General features: G+C 38.7%; 1 protein-coding gene across 1 annotated transcript in view; it reads right to left on the reverse strand.

Moving 5' to 3' along the window:
* Window positions 1–4,229: 4,229 nt before the first annotated feature.
* The window catches only part of TSHZ1 (teashirt zinc finger homeobox 1), a 54,432-nt gene continuing 45,285 nt past the window's right edge, over window positions 4,230–13,376 (reverse strand). The window contains exon 2 of the mRNA XM_030446336.1: window positions 4,230–8,849. Coding sequence (XP_030302196.1) covers window positions 5,665–8,849 — 3,185 coding nt within the window. The 3' untranslated portion in view covers window positions 4,230–5,664. The remainder of the gene's footprint in view (window positions 8,850–13,376) is intronic.

Genomic DNA, 13,376 nt, shown 5'->3' on the forward strand with positions numbered 1-13,376 from the left:
GTTGTTCATACCTATTGGATCTTCCATCCCAGATTATGTTGGATTGAACTCAATTTATTACTCTGATTATAAACTTCCTGGGGAATAAGAAACAGTACCTGAGAGCATGTTCTAAAGGCTAGACCTCTACCTGGTAGTCAGGAGCATTGAGCACTATTTCTGGCTACAGAATTTTTAGCATCCTTCTTTCTAGATTCCAACATCATGTGTGCTCTTTTTGGTACCAAAACTATGCATCCCACCCTGATTTTGTGCTTCACAGACAAGCCCTAATACAAACTTCAGTTGCACACACTCTAATGAGAAGGCTTCAGGTGAGCTGTCGAGTGTACCAAGAGAGATAACTTCCACTTACATGACCCTGAAGGTTGACCTATACTTGCCTAACGCATTCCATCAGCCTTAAAGATTTCATAATGTGTGCTGTTCTGAGCAAATGAATCAGCTCTGGACTCCTACAAGAGCAGATGGGTTGCAGACAACCAGTCTCCATCCCTCCTTCCTCAAGTGGCCACGTGGCATTTAGCCGCAGGTGTCCCACATCTGACAAGCCTGGTCAGGAACCTGTCAGGATTTAACCTCCATCTTCAGACAATGCTGATAAAACCACTCTGGACAGCAGTACAGTACACTGTCATTATATTAAATTTGTTCAGAATTATGCTATTCTGGTGGTCAAATTGTGCCCTGAACAATTAATTTAGAGAAATGTTTATTTAAAAAGAATTAATATTTTTATCAGTTAATCCTCCCCCACAGTTTTTTCACTAAGGTTATCCAGAAGTAAAAACCATTAGAATCCTGACAACCTCACTATAGCTAATTGAATTTAAAGTTAGTATTCTTTACAGGGGAAAAAAATGTAAAAACTACAGTAATTAGGATAAATATTAGGTTCATTTCAGCCATGATGATCCTGATTCAGCAGGTCACTAGACAGGACTGAAGAGAGAAGTGTAAAGAAGTGATCTCCACTCTAGGATAACAGGAGCTTCTCATTCTCAGTGAGAAGGTCTATACCTTTTACAATTATCATCTATTCTAACCCTGAGTGTCTGAAAATGAACTATCCATCAGCCATGTACCAGTGTTTCTGGTTCTGACCACTTAGTGCTAAACTATTCTAAAATCAATTTTGTTATATTGCTAGTCAAAAACCAAAGCTAACAATGATGCTGAATAAAGAAGCATGTTTCATAAATGATACCAACCTCAGGTAATCTGCATCATGTAAATAGGCTGGTAAAATGTTCTGGTTTCTTACACCACACCCAGTTCTGACTATTGATATTTTCACTTAACTACTATATCACCTTTTACTTCGAATAATGTTTTTCATCCCAAAATGTGGTCACGCCACCTACCTGTAGGGTGAAAGTGACTACACACAGCGATGAAGAAAAACTGGGCAAAGCCCCATGAAACATACATGAGAAAAACAATCAGGACAGCAGGGAAAACAAAAATTCGGAAGAATCATATCATCTAGATTACTATCTGGCCAGTAAATTGGGGTTAGCATTCTATTCTCATACACAGACAGAAAAGGACCCTGCTTTAAATTTCTGTGAACAGATGGTGAAATCCCACTTCCTGCTACTTTCATGCTGGGTGAGTAACTCAATACTGCATCAGCCAGGAGACCCAACACCTACAGAGCTGAGAGAACACTCCACATGGAACCTGGCCTCTCCTTAGAGGTCTCCTACCCAGGACCCCTGCCACATTATTTAAAAAATATAACATGCTCGAATTTGAGATGGCTTTGGAAATTGCAGGCAGAAACTGATGCACCGTGCCTTGATTAGCCTAATGCAAGATAATGTGTATATTTTTATGCTTTTATACTTAATTGTGATTGCATTTTAGTGGCCTCCATGATCAGGACAGATTATGTTTTGTGTCATTATTACCAGTGTAACTACCCAGAGAAAGCCGTAACAAAGTTATGTTGCAGAAGACATTAGTGAATATCCCACCAAATGCTATTAAAAAGAAAAAAATGTCATTTCATTCAGGACTAATGTCATCAGCACGCAGATCTCTCAAATTGGCACTGGTTTGCATCAGCTTCAAAACAGCAATACAGAAAAGTGTACAAAAGCATCAATCAAACCTGTGAAACAGATGAACCAACATCTTCCCCTCTAAGAACAGATCCAGGCAGACATGTAAACACCAGCAACATGGTGCTGAAAAAATTCAGCTGTACTCATCTATGATACAGATGGATTTTGAATCAGATAGAATGGACTTGAAATACATCACAAATTAATATATAGGCTTATAGACATTACTATGAACTTCAGGGATCTTAGATCTTTCCTTCAAGACCAATCCTGTAAGACCATGTGTTCTCTTCCATGTAATAGCTTTAGTAGTTACTAACTGAATAGGACGAACTTACCTTTGTTGAAATCTTATGGCAATAAAGAAGAAACCTGCAAACCAATTTTGAGGAAAATAATAAATTGTTTTTAAACTGTGTGCAATATTTTTAAAAGTATTAATTTGGGAAATACAATAGTCAAACAAAAGTGCCAAAAGTCCAAAGAATAAAGATCATACTGTTACTGTGCTTCATTTTGCTATGGAAGTGAAACATTAGAGCCTTCAAATTTTCATCTATTTCATATTTCAATCTTTGAAAGTGTTACATCAGTCTAGTCACCAGCTGAAGCTGCTGGTTTATTCTAAATGGACTTTCTTCAGACCCTGGCACAGATGATGAGTGATTGTCCGATTCTGAAACTATCAGAACTGAATGGATTTAGCAATGTCATAAACACCTCTCGAGGGAGTCACCTGGTGTTGAGAACTCACTTTACATGTCGTGTTTCAAAATGAGTTTTAATGGATTTACATTAGATCTAAGCCCACTTTAGAGCTATTATTCCTCCCTTTCAACCTTTTCACCCACTACCACAATGTATTGCAGCATATTCTATAATCACATATTTGCAGGCCCATGGTAAAGTAAACAAAACTTCAGAGGGTTATTATTTAAAGAGTCTGTACGACAGCCCTAGGCCTGACTGTTATTCTTCCTCACCACCCCTTGGGCCCAAAGTACATAATCACCCAGTAATTTAACTGAAATGTCTAAATGGATAGATCCCCTGAAGGATATAGGTAGTTAGCAGCAGGACATTAAAAAGGGACATTAAAAAAAAACACAAAACAAAACAAACCCAAGCCTCACAACACTTTCCTGCACTAGTTAGAAATGCTATGCAGATATAACTGACCTGTCCCTGCTAGGCTGTTGTAGAAAACAGAACAATGCGTGGATGTTCTTGGGGTTGTAACTATAGTAAGGATTAAATGTATAACCGTGCTGCATTTGGAAGCAAAGACCCTACGTTTAAATTGCTTGCAGAAGAATTGAAAAGAAGCAGCAGAAATTCACACACCTACACAGAAATACATGTAACACAAGAGTATCACTAATACCATGTGAAAGCAAACCCCTCTAGGTCCTCATATTTAAAAGCCCCTCCAAAAAGAGTAATGGATAGCAGATCCCAGGCTTTCATACACTGTAACTGTCAAAGCACTCAGGAGATAGAGTAGTGAAGGCTCTGACAGCTCTCTTTTACATTCTAAATGACATCTGCATTCAACAGAACAGAAATAAAGATTAAGGGAAACACCTGATACGATAGCACTCAGGTTACCTCAAAATGCAATATTTAAAAAGTACAGAGAAACACAGGTCTGCCTTCCTGTACTGTAAGTAAAAACTGGTGTCAAAGCCTCAGAGGTCTTCACCACTACCAGAAAGGCAAGTGCTGCAGCATCTAACAGACTACCTGGGCAGAAGCCACAGCCTCTGACTATGTCACTGCTGAAATCAGGTGTTCTTCCTCAGAAGGAAGGGTGGAGATGGTCTCTGAACACACACAGGAAATTACTATGGTCAGAGTCATACAGCACAGGAAAAATTAACTTGGCTGAAACCTTTGCAGCCCTTCTTGTACTTCAGTGATGAGCAGAATGCCCGTTGCACATTGATGGCACCCCATTGATTCTGTACCTTTTGCAGCACCTACCTACTGCAAATGTCTTCTAAGAGATTATTAATATTACGGCTTCAAATGAAACAAGTCAGCAGAGAGATCATGAGAGATGATTTTGAATAGATTTTTGCTGCTTGATTATATAAATGATGCCTCTTATTGCTGCAACAACACCTCAAAGGCAATATAATGACGACATGACAATGTATGTAAATCAAGAACTGCATGTGGGTTTATTTTACACTTGAGAAAACAGTGGATTTAATTGTGTGAACCAAAATGTACTGTACAATATTAATGATAAAACATCAAAATGTATAATTCATAGTGCATTGCTTGCTTTATTTTTATTTATTTATTTATTTATTGTCAGATAGTTCCTTTAAGTACATGCATCTGGAAAGATGCAGGTGCCAGTAAAATTTCTCTATTTATATCAAGCTGCAGGAACTAAATTTTATTCAAAAAGTGTGGTTTTACATTATATACACAGAAATTGAATATAAAATGACAATATAAAAAGTTAAAAGAGAAAGCATACAGCCAGAAGGTACAAAGAAAGTTGAACAGTTTAAAATGGTACGATATGTAACATGTATTTTTTTAAGCTGATGCTGGCAATTTACAAGGAACAGAATCCAACATTTGCCCCATTTTTTTTTTCATTTACCAATGCAGCACACTATAGAAAGGTCAGCTTGTACCAAAGCTTAACATTTGTAAATAACTATAAACTGCAGTATTTTACAGGAGAAGAAAAAAAAAAAAAAGAAAAGAAAAAAGAAAATAAAGAAAAAAGCATTTTTACACTTGTTTTAAATAACAGCTTGCATACCTTTTTTTTTTTTTTTTTTTTTATTCTTTTTTGTGCCAAAAAGAGGCAATTCTCAGCATTCAGAGGATTTGGGCATAGTGGCAACTTTGTTTGCTTTGTTTTTTTAACTACTATTTAACTTATAGAGTTGTGGCTTCCTAACCCCTTGAGTACTACACAGCTCTCCTTCTTCCAAAGACTGCATGCACAATTTCTTCACAAACCAGTTCTGCATTTAAAAAAAAAAAAAAAAAAGCTCATTTGTTAAAAAAAAAAAAGTTCTGATTCCGACACAGCTTTTATTTGAATGAAATGCCTTTAAGCCTTTTGTTTTGTTTTGTTTTTCCTTATTCAGTTATTTAGTCACTGGGAAAGGCACAGAAATGCTATTACAGTTCGGAGAGGGTTAACACTTGACACTACCAGGTTCTGTGACCTTTATTGTCATGGCAACTTTGTAATTTTAGGATGTCTCTTTATCATTGTTCTTTGTGTCTTTCTTTACGTCTAAATTAATGTCTCTCAATAGTGTCTCCCACTATATTCTACAAAAGATAGCTTAACATCAAGGACAGATGTTGAAAATAAAGGTCAGACTTTGACTCACAAAAAATAAAAACAGAAACAAAAAATAACCATGCACAGATCAGACAAAGAGCATATAAATATAACTACAAAATAAGCGTAAGAAAAACTAAGGTCCAGATAGGCAGTTCAGCAACAAAAGTAAGACTGATTTCAGAGGCTCAGGTCAGGCCTAGTGCAGTACTATGAAGAAGTTTAGTGCAATGTTCCTGTGGTCACTTGCATACCTGGCTGCTTACCTGGACGCTATTGTTTTTCTAACTCAGTTACATAGATCAGATGGTCCTCTGGGGACTTGCCATGTGTTTTACTAAGGTGCAGTTTGACTGCATGCTTGCTTGCAAAAGTTCGGTTACAGAGCTTACACTGGAATGTGGAGCCTAAGTCCTCCTCGGCAATTCCAAGTGAGCCCAAAGTCTTGTTTGCGAGGACTTTTGAAACATTCTGCTGTTCTTGAATCTGATTAAGTGGCAACTTTGACAGATCCTTCAAACTAAACCCTAGGTGTGTCTCTAAGTGACTTATGTATGTAGAAGCAGTCCTGAACTGAGAGGCACAATCATTGCAAAAGAAAACAGGATGTCCTGTGTCCAAGTTCTTTAAAAATTTAGTTCCACCTGTCCTCCTTAACTGATACTTCACATTGGCCAGCCAGTGGCTAATTGTGGTCATGGAAAGACCAGTAAACTTAGAGATGTGTACCCGCTCTTGTGGACCTAGGTCCGACATAATGTATTTGCCTTCTGGGGTCTCCTTCAAGCTGGAAGCAAACTGGGCTTGAAGGATCAGAAGATGCTGAGGGTTCCAGTTGGACTGTCTGCCCTTCCTCTTGTGTACTGGTGACAGTTCATCCAGAGCTTCCTCAAAACTGCTCCCGTCAGCATCAGACTTCTCTGACACGGTAGATGGAGTTGAAGACTTGGGTGTCAAACGCCCTGTGAGGTTCTTCACCATATCGGAAATATCCAGCAGGGCGCTCTCCCTTAGCGGGGATGAGGCGGAGTCAGCCACGCTGGAGACAAGAGGCTTGTTTTTGGACTTGGTCAAATCAATAGGTTGATCACTGTTCTCATAGTAATACCGGTCAATAGCATCAGCCTGCTTGACCGGAGTGGTTGGGTAAATGGGTTTGTCCAACATGCTGTTACTAATTTTGTACAGCATGGCCAAAGGGTCCAGGGAGGGGCTTACCGGCTTAGAAATTTTGCCTAAGTGGGTATTCATAATGGACTGTAAAGCACTCAATGGGTTAATGAAGGACGGCTCGGGTGAATGATCTGTGATGATTCCTAAATTGTTACAGCCATTTGCAACCTTTGCTTTAAGTGGCTCTGTACCATTTGGCGTATGTGCTTCTGCTGGACTATCCTTTTTGACCTTCTGAACTTCTGTCTCACAGCTCTTCTTCTGCTGTTGTTTGTTATTAATTTCTTCTGCTTTTGGGAAGTCCTTGTTTTCTTTAGCAGCAGGTGACATCGGTTTGACTGGAGAACTCTTCTCTTTCTCCAAAGGCTTTTCTTCCTTCTTCACGCTGATTTTACCTGTAACTTTCTCCACCAGTTCTTCCATAGCTGATACATTGCTCTTGTGAGGTGGGGGTGTGAGACTGCCTGGGGAATGGATGAGGGCGTTGTGTTCTGATGACAGTGACTTTACACCACTAGCGTAAGATGGCTGCATTTGAACGCTTTGCACCGTGGGCTGAAGGGGTTTGACTGTTCCTGGGAGCTGGTAAGCTGCATGAATACTGGGATATCCTCCCCAGGAAGGGGCTCCATTCTGAGCTTTGCTGATAGCTGTTGTCACTGTGTTCTCCAGGGATTTCAATATGTCTATTCCTCCCTTAGGACTATCATCTAGGTCCTCCTCTCTGAGGTACTGATACAAAGTTGTTGGCTCAAATTTCTCTGTGGAGTCCTCATTCTCTTCTTTAATCTTTTTCTCTGTTTCACTGACCACCACCTTTTCCTTCTCCAAGTCTTTCTTTTCCTCCGAGTTTGTGGAGCCCGCTGGGGAATCCGGCTGCTTTTTAATGTTGGAGGCTGGTAGCCTTGTGTGGGTGGTAGGTGGAAGAGGTATAGACTGTATCTTCTCCTCCACCACAGGGTCCAACACTAACTGCTTGCCCTTTTTGGAAGCAGAATTGGTCACCTTTAAGAAATGACCAGTAACCATCATGTGAGCAGTGAGCTGCTGCAAAGTGTCATGGGAACTGCCACATTCCATGCATTTCAGAATTTGGGCTTTGCGTGCCTCGAACTGCCAAGTGTAGCTAGCACCATTTTGATAGCCATAGCGGTTGTTTGGAGTCACATAGGGGTTGGCAGTTTTCTGATCCTTTGCAGACTCACTCAGTGAAGCTTCTGCAGTGATCCCTGTTGGCTCAGGTGAACAAGGCGAAGCTAAGTCCTGAAGTGCTCGCTTTTTGGTAGAAGGGACCAATTTAGTGATGGCTGGTACTGGCTCCTTCAGAGGCACTTTCTGGTAATGCTTTGTTTTTATCATGTGGACACTGAGGTCTTGCAAAGATTCGAACGAATGCCCACAGTACATGCACTTCAGCACTTTCTGGGCATCCTCTTTGCCTTCCATTTCCATAAGCGATCGTTTTCTAGGCTTTGACCACCGTTTGGTCTTATCAGCTTCTTTATCTCTGTTATCATCGCGGTAATGTCCAGTTTCATTCATGTGCACTGTTAGCTCCACCAGTGTGTCATAGGCTGCACTGCAGTCTTTGCATCGGAACTTGCTAGCACCGGTGAAGACGGACCCATAAAGTTTATTGTTTTGCCGGTACAGCTGTACTGTGCTGAAAAGACTGGGCTCTGGGAGAAGTCCATACGATGAGGTCTGCTGCAAAGTTTTAGCTAATGCAGCTTGGTGCCAGTCGTAACCAGAGCCGCTGCTGTTACTATTACTGTTACTAGTATTACTGGTAGTTGTACTGGTACTAGTGTTGGTACTTGTAGTACTAGTACTCTGGGAATTGGCATTGGTGTCAGTACTGGTGGTGTTTTCATTCTGGCTGATTCCATTGTTGCTGGTGGTTGGATTGGATTTCTTTAAGTCCAAAGCTAAACTGGACCAGCAAGTCTCTGAAAGCAAATTTGCATACACAGCTTTTATTTGTGCCAAGCTGTCCTGTGGATAGGAAACATTGTCTGTGCACTGAGGATCCTCTTTCTCTTCTTTAGAGGAAGTGCTTTTGAAATGGGCCAGCTGATCGCTGTTTTCACTAAACGGCGAACCATAGCCTGCATCCTGATTAGTTGCAGTGCTGACTGGGGAGTTCTGGTAGCTTTGAGCCTCTTTGATCTCTGCTTCTTCATTGCACAAATACTCATTCTCCTGGATGTCCAGAGACAGCCCATCATCTTCCACGCTGTCTTCATCTATTTCTGCTGCTTTCAATTCCTCCTCAGGAACATATGCTAAAAAACAGGAGAGGAGAGGGGGGCAGGGAACAAGACAAAGTTATTGAACACTCACATTTTACATCATCACTGTCTTCTGTACTAAAAACCATAAAGACAAATTCTGAAGATACATCCAGAAACCAAACTCACCATCACTCACACACTCCACATATAAATCCGCACACTCTGTTCTGGTTACGATTTGATGTCAGTGCTATCTAAAAATAAACTTTGACTTCAGTAGTAAAATATGTGCCAGGATCACAATGGATACCATAATAAAAAAACAAAATTAAACAAAGACCCTACCAACCCAGTAGTTCTCAACTTTAAAAAATGACCTGGCACTGAGCTATGCTTACTTCACTACTTATGCACAGCAGCTTGGACCTGACCTGCACTCCTCAGACCTAGGAACTCAGAACCCCTGGCTTGACCAACTCCATCTCATCAGGGCTGTCTTTTCTGGAAAACTGGATTTAGCTGCAGCTTCAAGAGCCATTTCAGTTGTCAGTCTGCTAGGTTAAGGGTTGCACTTGATCATCTTAAAGGTCTCCTTCAACCAAACAGTTCTATGATTCTGTGATGTGAGATGAGAACAGCTTACATTTTTACAAGGTGAAAAGAGAAAACAAGACTATGATTGTTTCCCAAATGGCTAGGATATACTTTGCCTCTCTTTGATGTAGACCCTGCATTTATAATTTTGAAAACAACAATCAGCAACTAAAAATAAATGTTAGAGATTAAATTTTTAACGCAACCATCAAAAAACTTGAGACCTCTATGCCAGCTTGATTATTGGCTTATGGTAAATATCAAATTTTGCTATTGTATTGCCACCTGGTGAAACTATATAATCTTACCAAACTATGTGCTTATCTATATCATACTATTTTAAACCAGCAAATATGATATTCATGAGCAGATGGCCATTACATCAAAACACATTTACTCCAAGGGCCCAATTCACAGAAGTGGCTTACAGATACCTAAGTGATAAATGTACACTTTCATTGCAAAGCAGAAAACATACTTGTACACATCTCCCTCCAGTTTTGTAAAAGAAGCTTAAAAAAACACATTGTTGGAATGTGGATCATTTGTAAGCATGACAAGGTAGAAAACATGGATTGTGAGCAATTTTCAGTATTGGAATTAAAACCGACGCCTTGTCAGGTGAACTGTACAGCAAGTGATGCTGAAGTGAGGGCTATGTCTTTCCATGCTACGTTACTGAAAGGAAGCTAGAAAAAGAGGCACTTCTTCTATGTGATGTGAAGAAAATATGGACTATCACCTTAACAAGTCTGAGGTCCTCTTTGATTGGGGGGAGCATAAGTACAAGTTGAGCTTCCTGCACATAGCTAGTAGTATATATTGAGAAAATTATTTTCTGAAAAAAAAATTATCTCATTGTGTTATGAACAGTCTTTGAAGCAATTTTTTACTTTCATTTTTTCTTGAAAAGTAACAGTATCATGGCCAGTGCTGCATTCTATATTCATCATTGCAATACAATCTTAGTGTAGCCCCTAACTACTTCGGTCTAATCTTGTAGGATAAAGTAGAAAAGTTGCCCAGTTAGTACTGAGGTAATGGTGAACCTCAAGAAGCCCATCACATCTTTCATCCATGCTCTAAGTGTCAAATTTGTTCAGAAGATAATTTCATCTTTTGGATCTTAAGGAAGTGTTAAGCAGGGCCCCATTCCTTACAAATGCCTCAATCTTGGGTGTTTTTTATATATTTAAAAGGACTGGTGAGTAGCAAGCACAATAGAAGTCACTACAGAAATCATGCTGGAGCCAGTGGCCAGGAAGATACCAGAAGAGTGTTATAAAACAAATAAAAAAATATCCTTAAAAATTTGTTTAGTCAATAAAATTGTGAATACAATGCAGAAGTAGTAAAAGAACTAAGAAGTCAGTCAGCTTCCTAGAACTGAAGTAACGCTGCTATTGAAACACTCTGCAGGTATTTGAGCATGGAAGTATGTCTGCAGTTCTGAACTGTAAGTATGTGAGTAGAATTCACTCCCACAGCTACAGTCTAAGATCTCTTTGTCATTAAACACCCCTGTTTTAAGTAGTTTATAACAGCAAAGGACAAGACACTTTTAAGTTTCAGAAAAGTGAAGAGCAGTTACGGAAGAATAGGGTTTCTGATTCTCAAATTACTTTTAAATAAAAATAAAAATACTCAGAGGCTTAAAATGCATAAAAGCAGAGAGTTACTGTCTGGTATTTTCATTTAAAAAAACCCCAAAACTTAACTAATCACCAGCAGTCACCACACAGAAGCTGAAAACTGCAGGGGCCTACATTCTGAGCTTTTAGTAACCTCAGTGGAGCTATGGAAATTTGCTCTACTTTTCACATCCTGGTATATTTAATAAATAGGTATAAGAAACTGTTGCATGATGATGACTGTTGCTATAGCTGATACAGCATTTCATCAGAATCCATGTGAATTATCTGCTAACATCTCTTAATTCTAAATTGCACTAATATATATTCCTATAATTGTTATCTATAACCATACAAATACCTGCTCGAGTAGAAATTCTAGTTGAACCACTGTCATATCTTTCATTTTCATTTATTTATTTATGATGATGTGTCTTCTCTGTTCCCATAATTTTGCACTTTACCATAAAATAAAAGGAGCTAAACCACACAAGAAACATTAAAACTACATGAAATGTCAGTGTTAAACTGTCAAAGCAAAGAAACTGAGTGTTAAAGTGAAATATCCATCTTTCACTTACTTTCCTAGTCTTAGGCTCTGCTAAGACTACTACACAATTGAGTTCACTACCTAACCAATATATAATGCAATATAAAAGTTAAGAATGTACAATTGGCCAGAAGTCTGATTTTCTATGCTCTCAGAATTTAAGTTGGATACTGAAAAAACCTGAATTTACATGATGCACACACAGATACAGGTCTGTACAGTTGTTATCTAAAATAACACAAAGAAATAAAGCTCCTTAAATAAAAAGTGAGCAGTTTATCTGACATGTTTAATTTCTCTCTCTGAAATAAAAATTATTTTATTCAACTCCTGTAGTTACCAGAGGATACACACAATACCTTTTCATTCAAGAATACTAGTGCTTATACACATACTCAACATATGGTATGTTGCAAGGTCAGTGCAATTCTCTAACTGATAAGGTTTCTGTTAGAGATAATACAGAAGCATACGAAATGAAGAATGTTGATTTCTAAAAATGCACATTTTGCTAAAATACTCACAGAAATTTTACAAATAAGTAAGCTTCAGAATTTTAAATGTAGCAAAAATGGTCCTATTACAATTACTTTCCTATTACAAGTAATATTCTATGTCAAATAAAAGCGTAAGATGTTCAGATTCTCTCCCTGTATTACAATAGGTGGCTCAACAGACAGACCGTATCTTTCTGTGACAGAGAAACTCAGCAATCTTCTTCAAATATTCCTGAACAGACTCTGCTGGTTTACATGTGTTCTGAAACCATGCAGAAACACCAAGATCAGATATAAGCAGTGATCCTCCTCAACAAAAACTACATCCAAAGCAGAAGGAATTACAGAACATACTGTCAGTTTTTCTTTTCCTTCTCACTTGTGCATACACAGACTCAGGCAAAATGCACGATGGAAGAAGGGGGAAAAGCTTCAAATTCCAGGCAACTAAAAATTAGGGAGATCAGTTTGTATTTCTTTTCTTCTTATTAAGTCTTGCTAATATTTTTTGCCTATGAAGTGTGCCTTCTGGATGCCAGAGCTTCCCCATAGATATACTGTCATCTCTGAGCAGTGTTAAAAGCTGTGCATTCTAATCTAAGTGGACATGAGATGCTATATATTGTACATGTGAGTAGCACAGCACATTGTGTTTGCTTCAGTGAGAATATTTACACTATAAATACACATCCGTTGTTTGAAAAAGCAGAAAGAGATCCGAAATGTAAGGATGTGTTTAAAAATACAAATATTCTCACATTAAACCCTTCTGTAACCTCGGACTGGTGCTTTTGAAGGAATCTGCCTCTACAGAGGCATTCTTTTCCATTCAAAAACGGATTCAGCATAGAATGCATCATTTTGAAAAGGACAAAAAGTAACAATTGTATTTGTTTTTAACAAAATTAGATGCAGTAAACTTGTCAAGACCTGATTTTAAGTCCTCCAAATAAATTAATTTATTCAGAAGAAACACCAAAGTATTGAAAGCCACAATTCAGTAAAGTAATTGAATACTGAAGTAATTTTCACTGAAATATGTATTTCATAGTTTCAACAATTAGAGATGGGTTTAATTCTAAAATTCTTCACTAAATAGGTGTCTACTCTGAGACTGAACAACAGTGGCACGATGTGAATGCTCTCCACTCTTCAACTGATGTATTTCCACAGCTTGTAGTATTTACCCAGGCAACAGGACACAGCAGCTGCACAAGTTTTCATAGCTCACACTGTCAGCTTGCACAAACTGCACTCTAAGCTGGAGGTGACTTCCACTGCACACAAGAACACATTTCACATCCTG

This window comes from Calypte anna, chromosome 2 (genome assembly GCF_003957555.1).
Source record: "Calypte anna isolate BGI_N300 chromosome 2, bCalAnn1_v1.p, whole genome shotgun sequence".
Taxonomy (NCBI): Eukaryota; Metazoa; Chordata; class Aves; order Apodiformes; family Trochilidae; genus Calypte; species Calypte anna.